General features: G+C 42.1%; 1 protein-coding gene across 8 annotated transcripts in view; it reads right to left on the bottom strand.

Annotated features, from left to right (window-relative positions):
• Positions 1-27,005, bottom strand: part of anln2 (anillin, actin binding protein 2) — a 304,484-nt gene that overhangs the window by 4,149 nt on the left and 273,330 nt on the right. For 2 of the 8 annotated variants that reach the window (XM_083762518.1, XM_083762517.1), the window contains exons 2-23: positions 19,191-19,287; positions 17,673-17,843; positions 16,652-16,750; positions 15,900-16,069; positions 15,525-15,617; positions 14,647-14,736; positions 13,680-13,769; positions 12,581-12,668; positions 9,521-9,635; positions 9,238-9,445; positions 8,560-8,663; positions 8,212-8,341; positions 6,820-6,955; positions 6,103-6,282; positions 5,254-5,380; positions 5,002-5,050; positions 4,793-4,846; positions 4,236-4,268; positions 3,320-3,344; positions 2,876-2,985; positions 1,564-1,617; positions 896-982 (exon numbers count right to left, since the gene is read on the bottom strand). In XM_083762518.1, coding sequence (XP_083618644.1) covers positions 896-982; positions 1,564-1,617; positions 2,876-2,985; positions 3,320-3,344; positions 4,236-4,268; positions 4,793-4,846; positions 5,002-5,050; positions 5,254-5,380; positions 6,103-6,282; positions 6,820-6,955; positions 8,212-8,341; positions 8,560-8,663; positions 9,238-9,445; positions 9,521-9,635; positions 12,581-12,668; positions 13,680-13,769; positions 14,647-14,736; positions 15,525-15,617; positions 15,900-16,069; positions 16,652-16,750; positions 17,673-17,843; positions 19,191-19,281 — 2,304 coding nt within the window. In that variant the 5' untranslated portion in view covers positions 19,282-19,287. Of the gene's footprint in view, positions 1-895; positions 983-1,563; positions 1,618-2,875; positions 2,986-3,319; positions 3,345-4,235; positions 4,269-4,792; positions 4,847-5,001; positions 5,051-5,253; positions 5,381-6,102; positions 6,283-6,819; positions 6,956-8,211; positions 8,342-8,559; positions 8,664-9,237; positions 9,446-9,520; positions 9,636-12,580; positions 12,669-13,679; positions 13,770-14,646; positions 14,737-15,524; positions 15,618-15,899; positions 16,070-16,651; positions 16,751-17,672; positions 17,844-19,190; positions 19,288-20,922; positions 21,116-27,005 lie in introns of those variants that run through there. The other 6 variants (XM_083762516.1, XM_083762519.1, XM_083762521.1 and 3 more) reach the window with 6 other exon arrangements.

Below are 27,005 nucleotides of genomic sequence, written 5' to 3'. Positions count from 1 at the left end.
GGATAAGGAAGTATCAATTAAATACACATGTCTCATGTCATTTGTATTTTGGCAGCATTGTGTTCTCCTCCCTGGTGAAAAGGATGTCGTGGTTATTTGGGGCGAAGACATCACATCTTCACCGTTGATCTAGTCTCACGTAGCCAGACAACTATTCCACAATCTCCAAATGCTATATGGACTATGGAACTACTAATCAGAGTAAGGAAGCTGCTATTTCCGTTCACAAATATATTTATATAAGCTTATTTTCGAGGGGCAGGTTTAATGTTTGGCTTTATATTAGTTCAAAGTTTATGTCGTTTGCGTCATATTGTCTCTTTATTGTTAATGGCGTTTAATGTTTGTGTTGGCACCGTTTGTTTTATATCACCATTACATCACCTAATCAACATGAGTTAGACTTTAATATATTAGCGCCCCTCACTTCACACGGGTGTGATTCTTTTTATTTCCTTTTCTGCTAAGCAACAAGCTATATATCTCTGCTGTCGGGAAGAAACCACTTAACTTAACACTTAACGAAAAATCACGAAATGAAAAATTCAAGTTTTTCAGGAAATGAAAAAGAAAACAAAAGAAAACAAAGCAATACTGCCTCATCAAAGTTGGTGTTGTGACTTTATATATTGTCAATTACTTGCATGAGAGGGAGAGAGGTGGCTGCTTTAGCAGACAGTTTGAGGGTCCAATGGAGTTAAGGTTTTTACTACTTTCCAATGGTTCGATATTTTCAAAACACACAGATGTAAAGGGTGTTCAATAGCACTGATTTATGCAAAAGAAAAATCTTAAACCTCAAAAATGGAGTTGGGAAGGGACTAAAAACTAAATGAAAACTATTCAAAAGACCACGACTAAAACTTGCTGTCAAAAAAACAACACTGGTACTGACCAGGAAGCCTTGGTGCTGCACATTGGAGTGGCTCTCACTTCCCAGATACAGGTAGATGTTGCCCTCTAGAGGCGAAAGGAAAGGCACCTAGAGGTAGAAGAGGAGTCAGGACATATGATGTGGAGCACATTAGCTTGAGGGCATAACAGAATTTCATATTTCAAGAATTTCCATTATAATATTGTTAATATAAGTGTGATTGTGTCATTTCTGTGGCATTTCGATCAATTCATCAAGAGAAACCGGCTTACCTACATGCAGATATTGTATCAAAAGCTCAACTGCCAACAATGGATAAGTTGATTACAGTATTGTATTTGGAGTCATTACTATTACTAAGATTTACATAGACATCTTTTTTTCGATGTGTATGCAGTCACAAATTCTACTTCCTGTATGATGACTTGTAGAATAAATGTCTGCAAGCCAAAGGTACAGTTAATGTAATAAATTCTATATAAAAAAAATCTAAATACTTATGGAGCTTGTGTTGTTAAATTCTACAATATCCAGAAATTCTACTTGATTTTTGACAGAACATGCCAGGAGCAAAGAATCACAGGCACACAATCAAGAGCGGGCGGTTGTTATTAGACAAAGGTTAGTCTCTCTAGAGGGGAGAAGTGAGAAGAATGAAGAGGGGTGACAGGGTCGTGAAAGACTGAAACCTTTTCCTGAAACTCATCTCCCAGGAGCCTCCTGATTTTTCCGTCAAGTTTCATCTGAGTGAAGAAAGCAAGAGAGACAGGGAGAGAGAAATAGGGAGGGGTAGACACATTACATCACCAGTGATCCCACCCTTGTGTAGAATGTCATTATGGTGGGGAAAATAGCAAAGAGTGTGTAATTGTGACAGATAGTGTGTAATAAGTCAAATTAATAAACCTCTGTCGACCAGCATACTATAGAGGTCTAGAGAGGACAGGGTTTGTCCTATAATAGCCATAATGTGTGAACCCCACAAGCAAAGTCCTCAGTGTTCATAGCAAAGTAATCAGTGCAATAAGCAGTTTCACCATCCTAGTTATTGGATTGTTATTGATTCCGAATTGAATTTTAATTCACACATTAATCATGTTACCAAGATTGCCTTTTTTCACCTTAGAAATATTGCACGAATCAGAGCCTATGTGTCCTTGGACGATGCAAAAACGCTAATCCACGCCTTTGTTTTCTCTCGGCTTGATTACTGCAATGCACTTTTTTCAGGACTGCCTAAGAAAACAACTGACAGATTACAACTTGTCCAAAATGCAGCAGCCAGAGTTTTAAATAGAACTAAGATGAGAGAACATATTACTCCAGTTTTGGCATCACTGCACTGGCTTCCGGTTGTTTTTAGGATTGATTTTAAAATTCTTTTACTTGTCTATAAAGCCCTCAATGGTCTCGCACCTTCCTACCTACATGACTGCTTGCCTAAATATGTCCCAAACCGCCCGCTAAGGTCTTCCACTGCTGGCCTGCTCGCTTTGCCTAAAAAAATGGCAACTAAAAAATACGGGGAAGCAGCTTTTTGCTTCTACGGGCCATCGGCATGGAACAAGCTCCCTCTGTACCTTCGTCAGGCAGCCTCTGTAGACATTTTTAAAGCTCAGCTCAAGACCCACTTCTACAACATTGCCTTTAAGTGATTCATGTCCTCACTGTATTGCATTACTGCTTGTTTTTTAATGTCGTTGCCTTGCTTTTCTTTTATGCTTTGCTTTTATTTTATTCTCCATTGTTCTGTAAAGCACTTTGAGCTGCATTTGATGTCATGAAAGGTGCTATACAAATAAAGTTTTATTATTATTTATTATAGTAGACACCGACACTGGTCCATATCAAATCTGTGATTACTTTACGTTTTAACTGCACTTGCCGTACTGTTTTCAAATATCTAAGTTAATAAAGTATTCAATCAATCAAGAAAAACATTATGCAGAATACCCAATGAAGTACTCTGCATATTTAAAGAGCCTAGTAGCCCCTCAGTACCTTATCCAGAGGGAACTTGCTCTGTCCCAGAGAGGCCAAGGTGATCTTGTGAGAGCCCACGAGACAGAAGTTACTGGAGCGGCGGGTGTTCATGACGGACAAGGTGGAAGCTAACGAAGGAAAGAGAAAGGACAAAGGTACATCACAAACCATTACGCGATTTTCCATTATGCTCTTTTGCCCTATAATTCTATCAATTCTAAAGCCTATAATTCAGGCTTCCACTGCTAGGAAACTGAAGTCAACACATCACATGATAAATGAAACAAGAGTTTGGTGAAGTCCACACAAAAGTGGACCATCCATAAGTCCAGATAAAAGCAGACAAAATGACTCATGCCTCACGATATTGCACCAACATTAAGGTTAGATGAGAAATTAGGTTAAAATGACTATCATTTCCTCAGTAAAAACTCTCCCTGGTCTAAGGAATAAACAACTTACATGTTATACTGTTGCTGGAACGATTCTGAAAAGAGACGAGAGATGGAAGGGTCTTTGATGAGATCATGAGATAATATTTTATTAATCCCCGAAGGGAAATTAAGGCGTTACAGTCAGCATAATGTGATAAAAATAAATAATCTACAAGAAAAACAAAAAAACACAACCATATGCACGTAGGGAGAAAGTTCTCATTCACATTACGCAGTCTGATCTGATGGCAGCTAAAAGAAAAGTCTTTGTTACTCTCTTAACCAGTGGTGTCATGGTGATTTTTTATCTGGTACTACGGAACGTCGCGCGTGCATGTGCGCATCGCGGCATGCACACAGAACAGCTGCATAGCCCGAGCCTATTGTTAAATAGTGTATGAGAGTTTTAGACACACAAACACAAAAGTAGACTTAAAATAGTCAGACAAACATCTTTACTGCACACTAGCGAAACTAAAAAGATTGCTTTGGGCGAATTAATCCGTTCTTTGATGGAGGAGGCATTCTTCTTGTGTGCAGAACAACACACAGCAGCAGTAGCCAACTGGAGCCATAGCCTACTGTGCATGGCGTATAGGCTACATGCGCTCGGGTATAAACAGTTAAAGCTGTTGTTAAGTAGAACCATTTGAATTCGTCGCGGTACTTGACACGGTGTGAATAGACGGGGGGCACCAGTAAACCACTGGGTACTTGGTGCGTCTTGGAAAGTCTGGTGACGCGAGGTTGGTGCGTCTTCTCTTGAATCTTCTAGAATCTAGGGGGACGCGTTCTAGCGTGCATGCACGTGCACCGCTTCGTTCCGTACCTGCACGTCAAAATAATGACTGGTACCACGGCGTGGTACTGCGTTCTACGAGCATGACACCACTGCTCTTAACAAGTACCAATTCATTGGCCAAGAAATAAAACAGGATACTCACCATAATGGTATTCAGAAGCTTTCTTGGCGTGACCTAAAGGTATATAAACATCCAACAAGTGAATACTGTGTCACATCATCACATGTCAGTCCAGTGTCCACATGTCTGTCAGAGCAGTGGTTCCCAAACATTAAGCTCAGAACCCAAAAAATAAATTAAGACTTTTGCCCAGGACCCAAACTAGTGAAAATACAACATCTCAAATAACATCTACAAGCTCACAATTAGCGAATTTATGGAATTTCTTAAAATTCTTTGATTTCTTCATGAGATTACTGGAAAATAAATCATTGATTAAATTTCGTTTTTAATTCATGAAAATATTAACAATTTTGGGAATGTTTTTAGAAAATGTTTTGAAATAATAATACTTCAAAACAAAATGTAGGAAACAAAAAAATAAAAATGTGTCCACGACCCACAAATGGGTCCAGAGCCACTGTTTGGGAAGCAGTGTGTCACAAATGGGTCCAGAGCCACTGTTTGGGAAGCAGTGTGTCACAAATGGGTCCAGAGCCACTGTTTGGGAAGCAGTGTGTCAGAGGATCAGTATTTACCCGTGTCCTAGTAGAGGAGCTCTCCATGCTGCAGCTGTTCCCAGAGGTGTGGGACTAAACACAGAGGGACAGTACACTCTCAAATTATTTAATAGGACAGCGACGAGACAATGCTCATCTTCTTTCTTAGTGAACAAATGCAGTAAATACCATTAAATGAACTGATTAATGACGGAATTTCTCCAGAATAAAATAAAATGCCATCTCACCAGGCTGTAGACTTCCACATCAATCTCAAAGTTGGAGCGAATATCCTTCCTGGAGCATTAGGGATTGAAGAAATGAAATGCATTTGGTAAACAATTAACTATTTATATTGAGCTGTGGCTCAATATAAATAGCTCAATGTCAAGTCATTGTTTTTAGACAGGGATGGGAATAGCTAAGGCTTTAGGGAGGGTACGAGAGCTCCCAAAACAGGGGTGTATGAATCATAAATGAGTTTAACAATGCTGACTTACATAGTGACAGAGGTGGGGAAGGAAATGGTGTCTCCGTTCTTGGCATCTGCAGCCGTGGCCAGAGGGGTGGCAACAATGTTGCAGGGCCCATAGCGGATCAGGACAAAGAAATAGTGACTTGGTTGACCTTTGGAGGATGAGATAATTAGAAGGTCTTAGATACAGGTGGAGAAGGAAATCATGGTCCTCATTTGAAGAATTGGAGTTTAGTTCGGTGTTCAACCAGGACAAACGTCAAAGCAAACAGTTAATAATACTGTACAAAGTGTACAGTTTACACAGCATTCACATCCTTTCACTTGTAGCTGAAAGGAAGTCAGACCATTATTTTCTCTGCCAGGTCAAGTACATTCTCAGAATATTTTTTTACACAGTCTCAGACTGACCATCCATCCGTCCAGGCTGTAGGGACCTTAGAGTATATATATGAATAGAGAAGGCACCCAGAGGAAATCTTGAGGCGAAATGGACATAGTGGCCGAATGAAGGTATTGCAGCCTGGCCCCAAACACATGAACGCGCTGTCCGTTGACTAACATTGTACACGTTCACGACGGACGACGCTCGTGCGCGTTCAACGGCAGCGCGTTCATGTGTTTGGGGCCACTCACCATTGCAATCCGTCCCAGAATGCACTCTGTTCCTACCAGGAAGGAGGAGTGAATCCGCCTCATGCGCTTTTGAGCTTAATGCAAGTGGATGGGAGGAGAACTCGGGTGTCTTCTCTATAGATATATAACTCTATGGTAGGGACATGTACGGTACCAAACCAAAACAAATGACATGTTTCCTGTTCCAGGACAGTACATTGATTGACAGAAACACGAGCCATATTTTGTATTGTGGTACCTGTGCGGTTGCGTGAGGAGTACACAAACTCCACCTTGAGAGGGAGCTGGATGTTGCCGATGGCAACGGTGCCTCTGCAGGGCATCAGGGAGGAGGTGGCACCTCCTGCCTCCGCAGACTCCAGAAGCCTTTCTTCCCTCAGCCTCGCCACCTCTGCCAGGAGGGCAGCACGCTTTTCACCTGGCACACCAATCCGTTTGAATAAAAGATGATCAATAACAGCAATGCAATTACTACATTTACTACTAGAGTGGTTTTCAACCATTTTGATACCAGGGCCCACTATTTATTTTATTCTGTATTTTAGCCACGGACCATTTGATGAGGTTTAGTCTCTCAGACCCAAAACTAAAGACTTTAGTTTTCGTCCACAATTTCATGCCGTGTAGATTGTGTAGATTCTTGAAAATTAAGTAATTCAGAGTTTTAACAATACTTTAACTCTTGGGAGCGTGAAATGAAACCAAATATACCCGTAAGGGTCCATTTTGGTTTCATTTTGCATTCAACGACAGTGTGCTACGTACAGCAGACAACAGGCATTCAACGACAGTGTGCTACGTACAGCAGACAACAGGCATTCAACGACAGTGTGCTACGTACAGCAGACAACAGGCATTCAACGACAGTGTGCTACGTACAGCAGACAACAGGCATTCAACGACAGTGTGCTACGTACAGCAGACAACAGGCATTCAACGACAGTGTGCTACGTACAGGAGACAAGCAGTAGTTTCTCGGCCTCGGCCTCGGTCACGGAGCCTCGGCCGTGCTCCTCGTCTGTGCAGCAGCTCAGAGCCTGCAGCGTCTGGCTAATCACCGTCTGCAGCTTCACTGCCTCCTCGTTTAGAGCCTGGACAACCGCGGGACAACACACAATGTCACTCATTTAATAGAGCCTGGACAACCGCGGGACAACACACAATGTCACTCATTTAATAGAGCCTGGACAACCGTGGGTGGGACAACACACATGTCAGAGAAAGAGGAAAAAACTAATCTGATGGGGGGGGGGGGGTTCATGCATGCACGCACATGCAGATCTGTGGACACGCGGACGACATTTTTGCGATAATTTTTTTGCGGTTATTTGCCTTTTTTTGGCCTATTCACGGCCACCTACTAAAGATCATACTGTGGGGACTGGTCATGATTGTGTGTGGGCCCCCCACACAATAATGCATATAGGGGAAACTGACATATTTATATCTTCTTTGTCGAGTTTGACAGAACCGGCAGTTCTGGAGGCCATTCTCCAGAACACTAATTTACAATTTAGGCATTTGTCAGACGCTCTTAATCCTGAGCGACTTACAGTAAGCAAGAACAACACAAGGTAATATAATACATCAAATACATAGAATGATCAAAAGTGAACCAAGAACCTAACATCCGTCAAACTCTAACAGTAGAATATCTTTACAATGATAACTATAAGTATACTGTATACACTATACAATGCTATGTCTATAATACAATGCAAGGTCGTCGAAGCTAGGGCAAGTGCAACGGGCCAATGTGGAGTCTGAAGAGTTGAGTTTTCAGACTACGGACGAAGATTGGGAGCGAGTCTGCAGTTCTAACTGCAATGGGAATCCAGTGTCAGGGGGAGTTATATCAAATGTAGAGTAAATCTTGAAAAAACAAGAGGGTGACCACACACGCCAATAGCCAGAGGGTCATGCAACCAATCAGAAGGGGTTAGGGGAACACGGGTTAAGTAAGACCTGTTTATCTAAAAAATGACTATTAGGCCTCTTAAGAGGCTCTGGAATATAAAGTCCTTGTCATAGACACTAAAATGTATCTGAGAAATACAACAGATATACAATTGTGAAATATAGAACCATACAACAGCGAAATCTATACAAAATTAAATACATGATTCAATACATTCAATGCAATCAATATAGAAAGATATTCAAAGATTTATGTGGATTAAATCCATGTCCTGACAATAGACCTGAATGCCCCTCTAGTAATAATGGAGTAGGCCTATATATATCAAATGTAACACCAGTACACCACATTGATGTAGTATGTACTGTCTGCAATCCACCTCATAGACCATTAAAAGAAGAGACAAATTTAAAAAAGGCTGCCACATACCAATATCTTGTCTTTCACGTTGATAGATTGTTGCGGACGGGACTTCTCTTGGGCCTTCCTCTGTATCGTAGGAGTGACACTTTGAAAGGTAGGTATGTTACTCTGTCTCTGAGTGCGATAGGCATCGATGCTGTCAATCGAGAAATAAATCATTATCAGACACACAAAGAGCATAGACTTATTGCAATAACATGCATATTCATCATTGCCCGACATAGGATACCAAGGACCAACGACAAATACCGTCTGGGTGATAATTGATTTGTCACATACCCATATTTACTCGTCAAGCCAATGAGAAAAACAGCATTTGATTATCATTACCGCCTAAAGGAATCATTCCATTACCTGTATAAAGGAGAGGACTCTGCGGGAAGGGTAGACAACTTCTCTGGGGTGAGTGGGGTCAGGAGCAAAGATGTTGGGTTGGACTGCAGGCTCACTGCCAGCCTCTGTGGATCCAAGGATGGAACATTCAGAATATATACCCTGAATATATATCCCGAATAGAAGACGACTCTGATTATAAGACGACCCCCATTTTCAAGACTCATTTTGGGAAAAAAACATTGAAGAAAACACCTCTACTACACTCTGGGCTAAGCCCCTGATCTGGTGAGGACATAGCTCCTGCATTTATAGATAAAATAGATTCATTATAATGCTTTAAGACATTTTAATATTAGACTATAATATATATTTTAATGGACTTACTAGGGATGTCCCGAATCCCGATCAGGTTTTTTTGCTCCCGAACCAAATTTGATTTTGAGCATCTGCCGATACAGATCTTTCCCGATCCGACATTAATATTTTATAGAACACGTTTATGCCATATCACAATAGTATAATATCCCAAATCACAGACAATATCCAGTAAAATATCATGATATGGATATAATATTGATACTAGGGATGTCCCGATCAAGTCTTTTGGCTCCCGATCCGATTCCGATCATTTGAAAATGACGTGATCGGCACAGATTTCCGATCACCCGATGCGATCGGGACAACCCTAGGACTTACGAGAGGGGTGACCACAGCCTCTACAGATTTGCTGAGAGGAGAGAGGATGCCGGTGGGGGGGAAAGTCAGTTCATCTCTACTGGCGTCAAACTCCTCCTCGCACCCATGGTCCTCTTTGACGTCCTCGTCTCCCTCGCCTTTCTCTTTCTCGCAGTCCATCTTGTCCTTTTCTCCAGAGCAAGCGCTGATGCCACTGTCTTCGGTGTCGTCAGCCCTCTTCCGCTCTGATTCCATCTTGTCCTTTTCTCCAGAGCAAGGGCTGATGCCACCGTCTTCGGTGTCGACGTCAGCCCTCTTCCGCTCCGATTCCATCTTTCCGGCATACTCCAGAACCTCCCCAAACATCTCGTCTATCAGCTCCGCTGTGTTGGCCTCGTCCCGAGAGGTCAGTTCACCCTCTGGTGGAGAAAAAACAAAGACATCCCAACATAGATCAAGTACCGGTACCTTTTTAAAACAACTAATGTTCACACGTAGCATTATGTCAGTCGTCCCTCCCCTATAGAAATCCTCTGTCTTCTAAAAAGTTCAAAGCCGAGCCTCTTTCTTCCTCCCACCCCCCCAACGGAGCCGTTCCAATTTCAATTGTTGAAAACAGTTTTTAAGTTGAGTTAGGGTGGTGGGTCGTTGTTATGGTAACAGAATTTGTGTCGTGTAATCGTTTATTTGAGCCCATATATAAAGGTATTAGCCCAGCGTTCAACGCGAAAACAGCTAGGTATGTGAATTGTGAACATGGCCTTACCTGGCTGCTTGGTTCACAAACATGTGGCAAACAACATGTATAAAACAAGTCATATCACCAATGTGTTTCAAACTTGTGCTCAACAGTGTTCTCGAAATTCACTTGTGCCACCCAGAGTAAATACTAGAGCCCGACAGATACTGAATTTGTGACCATATTTGGATATGCCTGATGGCATCATCCCATCTGGGCATAACCCTTTTTATGCCTATATAGCAGAGTATGTTCCGATTTCATGTTGACACATTGAGGTTAGACAACACAGTCAGTTTAACAATAATGTTTATTGTTCAAAATCACGAGTGCACTGAAACAGTAAACAAGCCAATATCGGCCAAAAAAATTGACCGACTGATAAATCGGGCAGGCTCTAGTAAGATACTGTCATGTCCCACAATAAACCTGTGCTTAGGTGATGTGCAATAACATGACCATTGTTTCTACCATCTTATAACCCTACTTGTATCAATATTACTAACCAACAGCACTACAATTGTAAACGTAGATAACTTACTTAAATCAATTTATTTTACAGTACCATACAGTTCCCCAAATACAGCCACTGTGCTCAAACTATGTCTTCCAAATGCAGCTGTGTTCATCTCACCTGATGAGCTAGACTCTCTCCTGGGCTCAGAGAAAGTGTTCATCTCAGACAGGGTTGAGTCTTTGATTAGCTGAGGCTCCAAGATGAAGGAGACGCTCTTTGGGATTCCTCGTTTATGTGACTGATTATTTTCATGTGCCAGTGGTTCAACTATGGCAACCTGCTCTCTTTCTAGTGCCGGTGATATTACTGCCCCTGCCTCCACACACTTTTCCGTTAGTGGGACTTCCATGGAAATATGAGTGAATTCACCCTCTGAATTCTGAGCCTCCATCACGGTCTCTACATCTGCGCCATTACTACCAAGCTCGATATCTTCTGGGTCATCTTTGCCCTGTCCGTCTTTCACAGCCTGAACTTCATCTGCTATTGATTTCCCCCTCTTCGGGGGAGTTGTCCCAAAGGACAACTCCATGTCTTCGCGTTCCTCTGCTGATGTGGACTCCATGTTCTCCTCAAGTTCTTCACTTATTGGGAACCCAGTAACCTCTGTGGGCGAGTTGCACTCCTCTCGTCCTTCAGTACATGCAGCATCTTCATGCTCAGCGATGAACAACTCTACCTCCCTGTACACCCCACCTTGAGGGTATCTCCACGTCCTCGCTTCCTCATCCGTTGATGGTTCGGTTTCTTCAATTGAGACGGAGTCTTTCTCTGCAGTTACTTTGAATGCCTCTTTGGTCCTCTGTTCATCAATTGCAGGTGCCCCCGACGCACTCCGTTCTTCACTGGTAGCCACCTCTGAGGCACTCTGTTCTTCACTGGTAGCCACCTCTGAGGCACTCTGTTCTTCACTGGTAGCCACCTCTGAGGCACTCTGTTCTTCACTGGTAGCCACCTCTGAGGCACTCTGTTCTTCACTGGTAGCCACCTCTGAGGCACTCTGTTCTTCACTGGTAGCCACCTCTGAGGCACTCTGTTCTTCACTGGTAGCCACCTCTGAGGCACTCTGTTCTTCACTGGTAGCCACCTCTGAGGCACTCTGTTCTTCACTGGTAGCCACCTCTGAGGCACTCCGTTCTTCACTGGTAGCCACCTTTGAGGCACTCTGTTCTTCACTGGTAGCCACCTCTGAGGCACTCTGTTCTTCACTGGTAGCCACCTCTGAGGCACTCTGTTCTTCACTGGTAGCCACCTCTGAGGCATTCTTTTCCTCAGTAGAAAACAAACCCTGCTCTTCAATAACAGCCAACAAAGATACACCCTCTTCCTCGGAAGCAACCAACACTGATGCGCTTTGCGCTCCAATAGCAGCCAACACTGATGCGCTTTGCGCTCCAATAGCAGCCAACTCTGATGAGCTTTGCGCTCCAATAGCAGACAACTCCAATGCACTCTGCTCCTCAGTGGTAGCCAACTCTGACACACTCCGTTCCTCAGTTCTAGGAACAACCTGCTCCTCAAGAGTAGCCAAAACCGATGCACTCTGCTCCTTCATTGTAGCCAAATCTGATGCACCTTGTTCTTCAGTAGTGACCAACCCCAAGGCACCATGGGCTTCAGCATTAGCCAACCCTGTAGCAGTAGTCGCCAACCCAGATACACTCTGCTCTTCGTCAACAGGCGACTCCAAAATGACATGCATGTCAGGTTGACAGGAATTTAGCTTGCCTTTCTCATTTCCCAAAAAATGGTTCTTCTGATCATTCTGCCCTGGATGTCTTGTAGCCTCTGGCTCTTTCCATTCCGTTTCCACCTGCCACTCTTTAGAGTGCTCTAGTTCTACAGATACCACAGGATCGGAGGATTCACAAGTTGTGTTTTCACCTGTTAGAGAGTCACAGTTGCACATAACTACACTATGTAATAATCATTTACTTTGGCACATGTTTATCATTTATCCCAGTGTGCAATAGTCTTCTACACTAAATGTGCAATAAGAAGCCCGTTTTCTCACGTTTAAACATTATTATTATTAGACTATAAACGTATAGAAGGATTAGTCAACTATGCATTAAGGAATTCTGTGTGTTCCAGTCAGAGGGTCTCACCTGTGGCCTTTGGCTGTACCGTCTCTGTACTAGCTGCAAAAACTTCAGAGTAGCTTCCATCTTTCATTTCAGTATCACCATCTACCTGCTGGAGAGATAACACAAATTACCGTAGGATTAAATACCATCACAGGAACTAATGGTGAATAATAGTGATATGCCGCAATGGTAGAGATAGGAAAGTAGAAAAAGGAACACGCAATGAAAAGGAAAATGCAATGTCACATCAGAAATTTAAAGCAGTGTGCCAAAAATATGTTCAAAAAACCCACAAACTGTACTGTGAAACCATGAAATGACAGGTGTAATGACAACATTTCAACAACACAAATGGTCAAAGTGAATCCCTTGTGCCCCAATGTCACCATATTCATTGATCATGAAAGAAAATGACCTACAATATCTTTAGTGGCAAACCCACCGACCCAAAACCACAACAAAGACTTCAATAGGTGACCGTTATCCAACTTCCACATATTTGGGGCCATGAAAATGGTCAATTTTAATCAATAGATGGTAATAGAATGTTTTTTTATATTATCCTTATTGATTGCATGACCTATTGCCAATTCCTAGCATATTATCTGAAGGCCATATTGCCCACCTCCATGACCAGTGACCACAAATTGTTGCCCAGCAGGTGTGTAGCTGCTTTAAGTCAGTGGTTCCCAAAGTGGGGTGCGTGGACCCCAGGGGTCCTTGAGGGAGTTCCAGGGGGTCCCCAGCTAAGTGATAGTTTGGAACCAAATGGACCCGTATGGGTCTGTAACTCTGAGAGTGTACAAATGGAACCAAATGGACCCTCACAGGTCCATTTTACAATATAAATTGGGGTCTCAAGAGATAGAAATGCCATTAAATGGGGGCTCGTAGACCAATGCATGTCAAATTGGGGGTCCATGAAATTAAACGGGTTGAAAATCACTGCTAGTTCTAAAAATCTTCTCTTATGGGAGTCCTTGGCATATCATTTCAAATGGGAGTCCGCGGGCTAATTAGTGTCAATCTGGGGGGTCCTTGACATGAAAAGGTTTGGGAACCACTGCTCCAAGTGACTGAGGACAGCTACTGTACAGTTGTAGCTGGTAGAAGCACTCACATCCAAGGCCAGTGAGGGAGGCCAGATTCTCCTGCTACGCGTAGGTGGCGCTGCCGTCCAGTCAGAGGACAGGCCAGGAGAGGTTTTCCCCTGCCGATATATACACCATGAAAGATCATCTGAAACAGCTATTGGCAAACTATTTCTCAAGGGACAAATTCATCAAATCTTCCTCCACATTTCAGAGGTTATCGTCGACGTCAAAGCTCATTTAGGTCTAAAACCACCTATATATCCTGAAATGTATATGTAAATGTAAAGCGCTTAATGTGGACCTAAGGGAGAGAAGCTGCTGCTTGTGATGCATAGAAATGATTAAATTAACAGCGATGCAGCTGCCTACTGTATATACCGGTACTTATACAGTAGGTCTGGCCTCACACATTATTACTTGTTGATCATCAAGCATAAGACACATGCAAACCTCACTCTTCAGTTGGACAAATACTAGGGGAAACCCTAGGCCAAGTCAAGTCAAAAATCAACATTAGAATCTTACTTAAACCCAGGGGCCCCAGAAAGAGCAAGATATAATAGCAAAGTAGAGCATCAGCATTTCCACATATCCCCTCACGTGGATTTCCAGTTAATACTAAGTATAATTACATTTCACCAAAAACATTAATGTGGACCGACCCCTTGTGCCTTGCTTACATGTTCATTTAAGAAAGGAAAATAACCTCCAATGTTTTTAGTGGCAAACCCACCAACCCAAAACAAAACCACAACTTAAATTGGTGTCTAGTCATTTAACTTCCTACCCTGAGAGGCAAACATTTGGGGCTATGAAAATGGGCACTTTGTCACCTTTCGTGATATTTTATTCTCCCTGTATTATCCTAAAGGATTTTTTACATCTGTTGCCAATTCCTATGCCCACTGAAGGCCTTCATGCCCACTCCCATGTCCACAAAATGTTACCCAACTGGGCAGCTCCAAGTGACTGAGCTGCAGTTGAATCACTCACATCCCAGGACTGTGAGGGAGGCCAGATTCTCCTGCTACGTTTCGGTGCTATCCAGGAAGAGGAGGAAGGTCCAGGAGAAGTTTTCCCCTGCTGAGATTCACATAACCCCATTTCACACAGCCTGTTCAGGGTGGGAACGCTGTGCTATTATTCCACCTCGCTGTTCTGTATAAAAAAGTGGGCATGTAACGGGGAGCATCGTTGTTGTCGCAGTCGAGCAGGCAGTGGAGGTAGTGAGAGTTGAATTGACAACATTGGGATGAACAATTTTAATGTGACATGTGACAAATAACTTGCATAATTTACTAAATTTAATGAATAGCTGTAATAGCCATTTTGATAGCCATCTTATATTTTTTTATATATGAACATTTTCCAACGTGGAAACGATTGGAAAAAACGATTGAATAATTGCCATTAGGTGATTATATAATAATGGTGACAGGCCTGCCTGTATAGTTGGTAAACGTGACCTTATTTTTATGGCACAATCCCTTTAACATTGATTTTATAATATAAATTGGGGTCCCAGAAATACTGTTTCAGAATTGTCTCAGAATACAGAAATGCCATTAATGGGGGTCCGTAAACTAATGCAGGTCAAACGGGGGTCCTTGACATTAAAATGGTTGAGAATCACTGCTAGAGCAATGAAAATCTTCTCTTATGGAGGTCCCTGGCATATATTTTCAAATGGGTTTTTTCGGGCGAAGACTACTGCCGAAGAAGACAGGGCTAAGTGTCAATATTATTAATGTAAAATATTGGCACGGCTCCAGTATGACAAATAAAGTGATGAAACAGCATATAGAGCTAAGTAAAAGTACTTAAAACAGTAAGGTAGACAGACAATTGGAAATGTGAAAACTAAAACGCACCTCGGCCAGCGATGGGTCGGAGTTGCTCCTTTTCAGCCAGACATTGTTAGCAATCGGTTGGGAGACCAACTGGCGCACCTCCTGTTCTCTCTCCTGATTGGTGGGGAGACAGACAAAGACAGAAACTGAGCATCTACCCTGAGAGTTGAGACGACATTTAACAATTTAATACAAAAACCATATCCACGGTGGTAAAAATAAAAACAATAACTTAAAATTCAGTAGTAGTAATTGTACAAACATTACAAAACATATTTTATACTGGAAGAGCGACCCCCAAGTCAAACAACAGTCCATATTAAGCATTTTGCCACAAAGAATTACAGAACAGACCTTGAGCTATGAAGCCACTGAGCTGAGCTTCAGTAAATGTACCTGCCGAATGCGGGACGCTTCCTTGGAGCTGGGTGTCACGTTTCCCTGGATCTTCTGGTGGATGTCAGAGACAAAGTTGGAGAGGGAGCGAGGGTGGTGGCCTGCAGCAGTGCTTGCCTCAAACAAGGGTGCTCTGAAACGCTCCAGACGCTGATTGAACTCTCCTTCACCTGGAGGAAAAACGCAAGAACAACACAGAACAAATATCAGTGACACCACACTCAAATAGGTATGATAGGCCAGATAAAGCCATGTCACGTGTGTATCATTCATATTATTTTAAGCCTTTGCACATTTATAAAAATGAAAAAACATCACTAATGGAAAACATACATTTCCTTTAATGATTTGAAATAACAACCCAAGTTGTTTATAACAATAAATGGATTTGTTCTGCATTTGCTAAATGGTAAAGGTTAGTAGGGCGATGCTTGATAGCAAAATAAATTTAAAAATCCCTTGGCCATAGTATATTGATTTACAGTGAAGATGTGTTATAAAATGGAATCACCAAGACTACAAAGATTATGAATCCAATTTAATTAATAGGAGTTTGATAGTGTGAGTTTTGTTGTTGTTACAAGGCTCAGCAATATTCATAGGTTACTAAACTATGTTTATTGCAAAGCTAAGATTAGGTTTTTACATTTATTGGCAATAACTGGACTAGACTGCCCAAACGGTCCAGCCTGGTTGCCTAAGTATGTACTGTGAGGGAATAAACTAATGTGCGCGTTTCCACCCAGTCTAACCAAGGAGTTGTTGTCTGAAGCCCTGGGAGTCCTGGAGAAAGACGGATGGGCTACCAGCAGCCCCTGGATCAGATTCAGCCCGGGCCAGAACAGGTCCTCCTGAAATAACACACAAATTCTATTAGTGACAGACTGAAAAGATTGAGAACCACTGCTATTGACCATTTGCAGACGGCAGCCATCAGACTTTGGAAGCACTTGTTTTCAGTAAAGCAACGTCCTGCTGCCTAAGGCATTATGTGCAAATTCAAGGGCAGTTGAGCGATATCTAACGAGAACTTCCAAACTGCAACACTTCCAAACTGCAACACCTGCAAGCAAAGAAAGTTGCTCATAACATGTCTACAGTGGATTTTTATGAAACAAACACTTTGCAGATAGAAAGAGGATAATTCAAGCTTTTCGTGCAGCTGCAATGTTGGTGAGTTTGACGTTGTTAAATACAATCAGATAGGACTTTTCTGTTTGGATGAAGGGGCTGTCAATAGGAAATTGCACCTGCTAGCACCCTGCCATTAACTTATATGGCAAGATGGCCGCGGTCTGCATATGGTCCAGGAAGAGAATTTCCCATACATTTTCCCATTGACGTTTCAGAAAGTATTTATTTAAAGAGCTTTAAAGACTCAGCTTACAGGTCATTAAATAAATACTTTTTGAAACGTCTATGGGAAAAATGTATTGGGAAATTCTCTTCCGGGCCGCTCGTCGTCATGAAAGGGGGCGGGACTGCGACACGCTATATCCTGCTGCTTGGAGGGCAGGGCCTCTTTTCCGCGTCACATCCCAGACAATTCTCGTCTGTGAGTGTGTAAGTAATGCTTCTGCATTGATCACCTTGCTTAGAAGGTGCTCTCCCATACGCGAGCTATCGAAGTTTGATTAAGCAGTTTGATTAATAAAACAGACATATTCTATTAGTCACAGCCTGAAAAGATTGAGAACCACTGCTCTAACCTAGGCCCCATGCATTCTAGTGTTTGCCTAGTCGAGTTTAGGACTGGAGTGACACCTTTCTCACCTGGCCTCGTCTGTGATAGCAGCTGTAGTCGGGACCTGACTGAGTTGATGGCCGGTGTGTCTGGCTTTACATCCAGCTCAGCTCTACGTCCCGAGGATGACGGCGTAGGACTGCGGTTCTCCTGGCCAGCAGAACTCTCCAGGCGCCGCCGCTTCTGCCCATCGTGCGTCTCTAATAGAGACGCAGAGAAAACATGTGAGGCCTGCAATCATGGGACTTGGGAGTGCAGGATCAATAAGGCAGTAGTTCAAACTTTTTCATGTCAAGGACCCCCAAATTGACACTTATTAGCCCGCGGACCCCCATTTGAAAAGATATGCCAGGGATAAGAGAAGATTTTTTTTAGTGTAGGTACCCTCACAAAAAACATGCAGTAATCCTGGTCTCTAAACTGCCTCCCCCTGGCCAGCCGGGGCGCCTGATGGAGGGGAAAGGAACTGGTTGGAAATTAATAACTTGTTCCTTCCACGCGCTACGTCCAACCAGGGAAACTCCCCCCTGTCAGGTGCAAAGGAGCAACTTGGACACTCAGGCATGAAGGAAGCATGAGTTAAGTCCGTTGCTCTCCCGAGGTTGGCGGAGGGTTTGTAGAGCCCAGGATCACATTAGATGATTGACACAGGGGTGAAAAATGGGTTACAAAATCGTGGGATAAAAAAAAAAGAAAAGAAAGAAAAAAAAAAGAAAAAAGATTTTTACGGCTCTAGCAGAGATTCTCAACCCGGTAAATTTCAAGGACTGCCAGTTTGACATTAATTAGTCTACAGATCACCCATTTAATGTCATTTCTATCTCTGGGACCCCCAATTTATATTGTAAAATCAATGTTAATTTAACTCTGAGAGTTACAGACCCATAAGGGTCCATTTGAGTCCAAACTATCATTTAGCTGGGGACCCCCTGGAACTCCCTCAAGAACCCCTTGGGGTCCCCGGACCACACTTTGGGAACCACTGAAATAAGGTATATCTGAGAGAGACACACAACCACGTAACCAATCACGTTATAGATATTAACATTACTTATTCCTTCACACTTATAAATGGTGCATTTATATAGCACATTTATCCATAGCTCTGCACTGCCACATCATGCGCAAATTAGGGTTTCTTTTCAAGTCTTGCTCAAGGACACTTTGACAGTTACTCTGGGGTGAGCCCGGGATCGATCGGTTCCCATCCGGCCACTCTACCCCTGAGCCAATGCCGCCACTTCGGCCCGAATAGGCAGAAAATATATCACCGAATAGTGTATGCAATTAATGCATTCAAAAAAGCTGAATAAATGTTTTATGGACCAATAATAGTGATTATTATTTAAGTTAACTTTTGCCATATTTATTTTGCCATAAATCAGGTAGCTTTAAGGTACGGCCATGACAACAGTGGTAGGAAAAAAAATATATAATATTAATCATATTCGGTATTCGGTTTTTGGCCAACTGTTTCCTATATTCAGTATTCGGTTTCGGCCAAGAATTTCCCTTTCGGTTCATCCTTAACTGTGACCCACACACACCTGATGGCAAGAGAACATTGTCCTCCGAATCGGACAGGGGAGCTCTTGGTCTTTTCGAGTTAGGAGCAGTGTTTTCTTCTCCAGAGTCCATGTTGCACTGCAAACAGAGAAACACGAGTGACATGAAAGACCTAGTTATGTTGGGTGACAACCTGTTGAACACTGTAGGTTAGTACAACAAAACAGGTTGGGCAGATAATGGTATAGGTTGCAGTAACACAACGCAGAATAGCCTTTCTTTGATTGATTGAAATATTTATTAACAGTTTGCAGAATTACAGTACAATTCAATACAAAGACTGTTAATTTTGAGTGGACGACCCAATAAAGCATTACACTTGTTTACAAGAGGGTCAACCTTGTTCAATTCATCAAAACAAATGATGATACATATACACTTCTATAAAGCCAAAGAACAGAACAGGAATTCATCATAAAGGAGGTAAAAAGGGAAAAGAAACATATACAGTGAGGGGAAAAAGGGGTCGGTGGGTGGGGGAGGATTCAGATTTTACAGGGACCAGTTTCGAATTGCAGCCCTCCGTAGGTGCCCTTTGAGAGCTGTTTTGAAGGAGTCAAGGGATTTGCATGTCTTAATGACTGTTGGTAGGGCGTTCCACATTTTGGTGGCATAGGAGTGAAAATAATTTAGTTCCTTGATACAAGACTGTCAAATATTATAACATATCGTATCATATCATATCATGACCAATGACCGTCTTGTGATCCATCCAAGGCCACAGACCAGGATTGTCCCTCACTCCCAATTAAAGTTTGATTGATTGAAATATTTATTAACAGTTTGCAGAATTACAGTACATTTCAAGCACAAACTCAATACAAAGACTGTTAACTGTGAGTGGACGACCCAATTAAGCATTACACTTGTTTACAAGAGGGTCCACCATGTTCAATTCATCAAAACATTTAGAGACGTACAAATAGACACTTCTATATAACGGTAGTTAAAGAACAGAACAGGAATTCATCATAGAAGTCAACCAGTGAAGAGAAACGTGAATGATGAATGTCTATTTGTATGTCTCTAAATGTTTTGATGAATTGAACAATGTGGACCCTGTTGTAAACAAGTGTAATGCTTAATTGGGTCGTCCACTCACAGTTAACAGTCTTTGTATTGAGTTTGTGCTTGAAATGTACTGTAAATTCTGCAAACTGTTAATAAATATTTCAATCAATCAATCAAAAGCCTGCAGCCTGAATCACAGTCAGTGACATCATCATCTTACCCTGAAGTTATGCGGGAACGCCTACTGACAAACTACTTTCTGGCCTTGACAAGTTGACAGCCCAATGCCCGCAGATTTGAACAAAACAAATGTAAACATCACTATAGTTTCACTTATTGTAACTGTCTCTTAGCCCAAGATTTAGACTCTCGTAGCGATGAGAGTGATCATCAGAATCGAAAAATACGCTAGTCTAAACTTGGGCTACTAGGCTAACGTGTCTAAGGTTTCACTGGCTATAGCTACTAGTCAATTATCTTACGTGGATTAGCTAACGTTACCTACATTGATTTGAGGTGCCACCAAATACGATCCATGTATAAAACTGTGGCATAGGCCCTATAGTTAACAGTAACTTTCGCTTGCGTTAACGTTAAGCTACTATAGTTTTTTAACAAGCTATTTGACGAGAATCCGCGTGCTAACGTAACGTTACATTATTAGGCCAAAGCTAAAACAGCGAGATAAGAAAGAAGTCTTACCTGAATATGTGTATTAGTTAAAGTATGGTAGCAAACCGTAGTTAGCAGCACTAACTAAGGTCTAAATAGCTCACACCAGAAGAAAACAAAACACACAAGTCAAAGCTAAAGCCTAAAGCTTATCGACTGGAGTGGAGTCTCCTCCTTCAAACTTTGAATTTCAGCGGGTCTTCTGTTCTGACTCATTGCCACACTGTGCTAGCCTGATTGTCAGACTCTGAGAGCTTCCAGCGAGTGGGCGGGGTCTATGGGCTGGAAACCAGGCTAGGTAGCACCCGCAGTTTCATTAAAGAGGATATTTCCAGAGCACTTAACGGTTCTGTTATATATTTGTCCAAAGTCTGACATAAAATAGTTAACATATATATATACTACTCACATGCTTTATCCTCAGGATGGCGCGCCAGCGGCCATACAGCGATCCACTGAATTTACATTTTATAGAAACAATGTAGTCAGATATATTAGTGAACAGTGAAAGTTAATTATTCTATTGCAATATTTTGGCTATGAAGAGAAAACACTTTTTATCTCCTCAAGTGGTCCCTGGACCACTGGTTGAAAACCACTGCTCTAGTGAGAACATAGAAATAGAATATGTTTGCAGCTGATGTGGACATGAAACGAAACATGAAATATGACCCCAAGTATATAGGCTACAAGCTACATCAACAAAAAACAACACAATCCCCATTCCCCATACCTTCTCTTTAAATAGAACATTGTTGCCACCTACTGGACATGTGCAGTTACTGCAGCATGAAACCAGTCTTCAGTTCATACTTCTGGGTTTTTGGAGTTGAAACTTAACCTGCATTTTTGCAGGTCTATCTTCTGTGGGTGAAACTAACTCACCGATGTTCTGTTGTAGTCTTAGATGCATACAATGTATTATTAGCCTATACATGCATATTACATGTATCACTCCCAAGCAGAGTTGGACATAATTTCTGTTTTAGTTTAGGCCTACTGAAGAGCTGGAGAATACTCATTCCTTTGTCAATGTTAACTTCAAACACTATGTAGGGTCTGAATCATGCCTGATATGATCTGTTGTTCTTGGATCTGGAAACCTCCTTTACAACTTGAGCAATTTTTCAGTGAACCTTTTTTAACCACCATAATCTTCACACAAATGACATTTTTCTGGATCCCATTCCCATTCTATTGTTCTATTCTCTTTCAGGGCGACTCCAAACTGATGAACTACATTCTTACCTTGTCTCTGCATTATTCCACCAAACATGTTGAAAATATGGGACCAATATTGAACCACTGGAAAGTAGTAAAAAGTGCTTTGGACAAAACCACAACTCCATTGGACCCTCAAAATGTCTACTAAAGCAACTAACTCCACCACCTCTCCTCATTGACACAAAAGTCACACAAACTTTGATGAGGCAGTATTGCTTTGTTTTCAAAATGAAGGTTCTTAATTTCCAGAAAAATGTATAATTAACATTTCCTGAAAAATGAACATTGGAGTTTCCTGACAGCAGAGATATAGTCCATATAGATGACACCATCAGTGGCTGGCGACATGAAGTCTCAGATGCACATTGGGGGCCACACTGTTCCCATGTTGATCCACACTATTAGAATTATTTTGGCACCATAGTTTTTGAGGGGTGCTATTCCCGACATTTGGCTTTCATTACATCATCATGTGGCAGCCAAGTCTATGGATTTGAGAAACCAGTTAACTACAGTATAGGGGTGAATAGAATTGACACTGTGCCACATGTGGAATGATCAAAATGGTGAATTGGTAAAGAGGCCGCCTGGGAAACCGAAGGTCTCCAGTGCACCCCTTGGCTGTGGTCTATGGGCCCAAGTGTCTGTGAGCAATTACTTCTCCCCCACATCATGAAAGTAAAAAGTACTCATTATGCAGAAGGTCCCGTTTCACAGGTTTTCAAATTTAAAAGTTTTTTAAAATGTCAGAGCTACAAGCTTACTTTGGCAATTTGAAAATAGCCAAAGTGAGATTGAAGATCTGATCAGAGCTATTAACCAAAATCTACAAAGTAGCTATAACTAAAGTTTTCAAACAATTAAGATCATAATTTGTATCACACCCTCAGTCCAAAAATGAATCAGTTGTTCTGCATACTGCTGGATTTATTGAAACCAACGTTGAACTGATAACACAAAAATACGGTACACAAATGCTTAGACTAACATGGCATAAACATAAATTAAAGAAAATACATACAAAACATTTGTCAAGTGACAGGCGTGCACCTATGTCTACCCGACACCAGACTAGTCCAGTCATTATAGGCCAGAATTAGGCTAAACCTAGAACAAATTGCAACAGTAGCAAACTCAACTGATTTTGTATCTTACATATGTCCTGAATAACATACAAAAAGTCCCCTGAAATTGTCTGAGGGGAAAGTGTTGAAAATGACCTGTACAGTATGGCCACCATAGACATCCAATATAAGGCAAATAATTTCAAAATGTCCTTTTGCTTTAAGTAGCATGTGACATGTCAAACTAGGGTGTTTTCACGATGCTGAGTCCATTCCAAGCATTAGTTTTGCATAAAAACACTCCTTGGGCTAATAACAGTCATAGCCGTCATCACAAATGTGATGAGGTCAGCACATTTGGGCAAGTGGCTATGGCCGGTATTAGCCCAAGGACTGTTTTTATGCAAAACTAATGCTTGGAATGGACTCGACTCAGCATCGTGAAAACACCCTAGTTTGACATGTCACATGCTACTTAAAGCAAAAGGAAATCTTGAAATTATTTGCCTTATATTGGATGTCTATGGTGGCCATACTGTACAGGTCATTTTCAACCCTTTCCCCTCAGACAATTTCAGGGGACTTTTTGTATGTTATTCAGGACATATGTAAGATACAAAATCAGCTGAGTTTGTTTTTTTTTGCAATTAGTTTGAGGTCAAATTACATTATTACTGGACTAGACGGCCATATAAAGGGTTCCACATTAGCCAAAACGATGGCACTTTCCGGCCCAACTTTGACATGCATTGAATAAGCATATATGAGCAATAACTGAAATTAAATACAAAACAAATTACAGCAGTTACAATTTGCCTCCGAGATGTAGTGGCTGTGGAGTAGAAGTAAAATACTCCGTGAAGTAGAAATAAATTGTGCCCAGTTAGTACAAATTAAATTAAATGTGCCTAGTTACATTCCACCACTGGCACCTGAATTGATCGCAATAAAATGTAATAACAAAACACATAGTGTAAAACGTTATGAGGTTTCCTCCCAACAGATATGTAGACGAGCAAATCGGCTAACCAATCACATATTCAGTTCAATGAAAGGATAAATTAGGTCGTATGTATTGTGCCTCAAATATAACAAATTTGTGGCAACAAACATTAAATGCCATTGCCAATGAAGGGAAAATTTACATCATATGTATTGTAGACTAGCAAATCAGCTAACCAATCACATAAATTCAGTTGTTCATGAGCTGATGTATAATGATAAGAGCGACCCTCACTTCACACGTGTGATTTTTTTTAAATGATTTAGTTTAGGTACCCAATGAATAGACCCTTATGTGTCTGTGCCTCAGTGTAGTGTGTACACACTCTTGAAGAAATTGACAGAGGATTTCCCATTAACCCATTTGACGGGAACCCCTTTTGGTGTTTTAAGAATTAGGTTATACTTTAGCTATTGAAAAATAGCAGATCTGCTGCAATATGAGCTTGTAGATCTGCCATTTTTGAAAAATCGTGAAAATGTGGCACAAACACCAAATGGGGTTCCCACAAAAAATGGGTTGAAATACAATCGAATTCTCTCATAGAAGTGCTTAAACTTTACACAAACTGTAATCCTCTCATGAAAGTACTAATAAAAGCATTCTGTATTATTCTATGTCTAATGTATGAAATAAAAATGTCTGTCCTGATTCCACGCCAGATGGTGGAATCCTCGTCCCCAGCGATGGTCATGTCGTCATGGACATCTCCAAACACGGTGGGCTGGATGGCCACGCCTCCTCCACACATCAGCTTGGCTCCCTCCTTCCCACTGCCGATGTAGCGAACTGCTCCTCATCCACCTGCACAGATGTTGTGGTTCATATACTGGCTCAATACATTTCAACATTGTCATGCCTCAAGTCAAATCATTCAGTGCATAATCAATACTAGTAGTTCGACCTGACATTTAATTTAGAACAGTGATTCTCAACCTTTTAAATTTCCAGTTTGATGAGCATTCAGCCACGGACCCCCATTTTATACAACTTTTATTGATCAGTTCCCAATCCATCTCGACATTACTAATTTAGTGTGACTGTCTTCTCATTAATCAAAGATTCTACAAATATCTTCTAAATCAGTAGTTCTCAAATTGATATGCATTTGGCTGCAGACCACAAATCTTCAATATTTGTCAAAAATGTTCACAAATGGCAGATATGAGCTTGTACATCTGCTGATATCCAAAATTACACTTTTTGGGCGGGAACCCCTTTTGGTGTTAGCATTATGTTATGATTTAGCTATTGAAAAATAGCAGATCGGTGGCGCGCTACGAGCTTGTAGGTCTGCTATTTTTTAAACCGTCAGGATTTAAGACATTTTTAGAATCTGATCTCAGGTCAAAATGCGTTAAAGAACCACCATTCTTCTGTGTGTTAGAATCTGATCTCACGTCAGAATGGGTTAACAGTGCCGCAGTTGTGATTTACCTGGGGTCCTTGCTCAGTGTGTTGTAGAGATCTCCCAACGCCACCACACCTCCTAGCATGCTCCACGGTGGTGTCTCGGATACCCTTGTGGTGATTTCTGTAACACAGGTTTGTTCCATCTACGGATTGTCCTTAGTTGATCCCTTACCGTTTGAGCTGACCGGCATGTAACTGCCATAACCTGCTCTCTGGGTAAGAAATACATAAGCTCCTCCGCCACGTCAAGGCGTCAATCCATGGGAGGAGACCAATTTAGTCATCGCCAATTCCCAATTGCCCCAAGTGTCCTCGAGTCCCTGTGGCTGGCACCACCACCCCCACAGCTGGGGAGGTATAAACTACTGTGTGCATCCTCCCATACACACTTGCAAGTAGCTTCTGCAGTGCAGCAAAAGGGACGGTCACTTGATCCATCGCCAGATTTCCCACCCGTAAACACGGCCAATTGTGTTTGATGGAGCGCCAGGCCAAGTTGGAGGCACTGCAGTTAATGCTGCAGTGGTGGGCGAGTACTTTACCTCTTACCACACCCAGACGCCCCATAGACAGACGTTTCTAAATGCTCAGGCGCAAGACGCAACCTAGAGCCTGGCTCCGCAAGACGCCAAAGGCCAGTGACCATCACAGGGTTGAAGGGCACCTCAAGCCAGCCCACCAGACGCGAGGCCAACTGACTGGTGACGACTCAGTCAGTAGAAACCTGTGGACAAACAGACAGGCAAACATACAGACATTACTTTTTTTGTTGATGCAATACTGCTCCATTCTGCTGCTCTGTGGAGAGAGAGGGGGTTTTATTTATTAGTTTTTTTTAAGACAGTGTCAAGTTTCTCTGTGAGGCCTAGCACGTGGAGGAACATGGAATGCCTCCAAGATCCACTTCCTGCTGAAAAGGCACCAAACCAACCTGTACCAGAGGTCCTTAAGAGCTGCTTGTCGTCTAGGAAAGGTCACTTACCTGGTCGATCCTCTCATGAAGTACTACTAAAAGCATTCCGTATTAATCCACACAATTCTATAAGTGTAAGGTATGAAATAAAAATGTCTGGCCCTCAACTTAGCTGCATGTCCAGAGATAGACGGCTCCTTGATCAACTTGATGCACCCCCGTAGGAAAGGAAAGACCCTGTGCATGCAGCTGCTACAATGACCAGCGCACCCCAGGTCTGTCTGAGTTACAGTCTTAGACCCGTCTTGCTTCGAGGAGGGCCTCTGTCGATGCGACCAATACCATCGACATCGGTCTTCCCCTCTTCAGTTACTTCTACCCCGTCACTAAAGACTATACGCCTCCTTACCGTTTCAGGGAAGCTACAGAACACGGACAGCTGCATCTGTCCGTCTGACCTATAGACAGTCACTCTCCACTGCCTTTGGACTGGCCT

Source organism: Protomyctophum parallelum, assembly GCF_964188405.1.
Source record: "Protomyctophum parallelum genome assembly, chromosome: 4".
Lineage (NCBI taxonomy): Eukaryota > Metazoa > Chordata > Actinopteri > Myctophiformes > Myctophidae > Protomyctophum > Protomyctophum parallelum.
The sequence above is the reverse complement of the archived record's forward strand: the minus strand, read 5'-3'. Positions and strand labels throughout refer to the sequence as shown.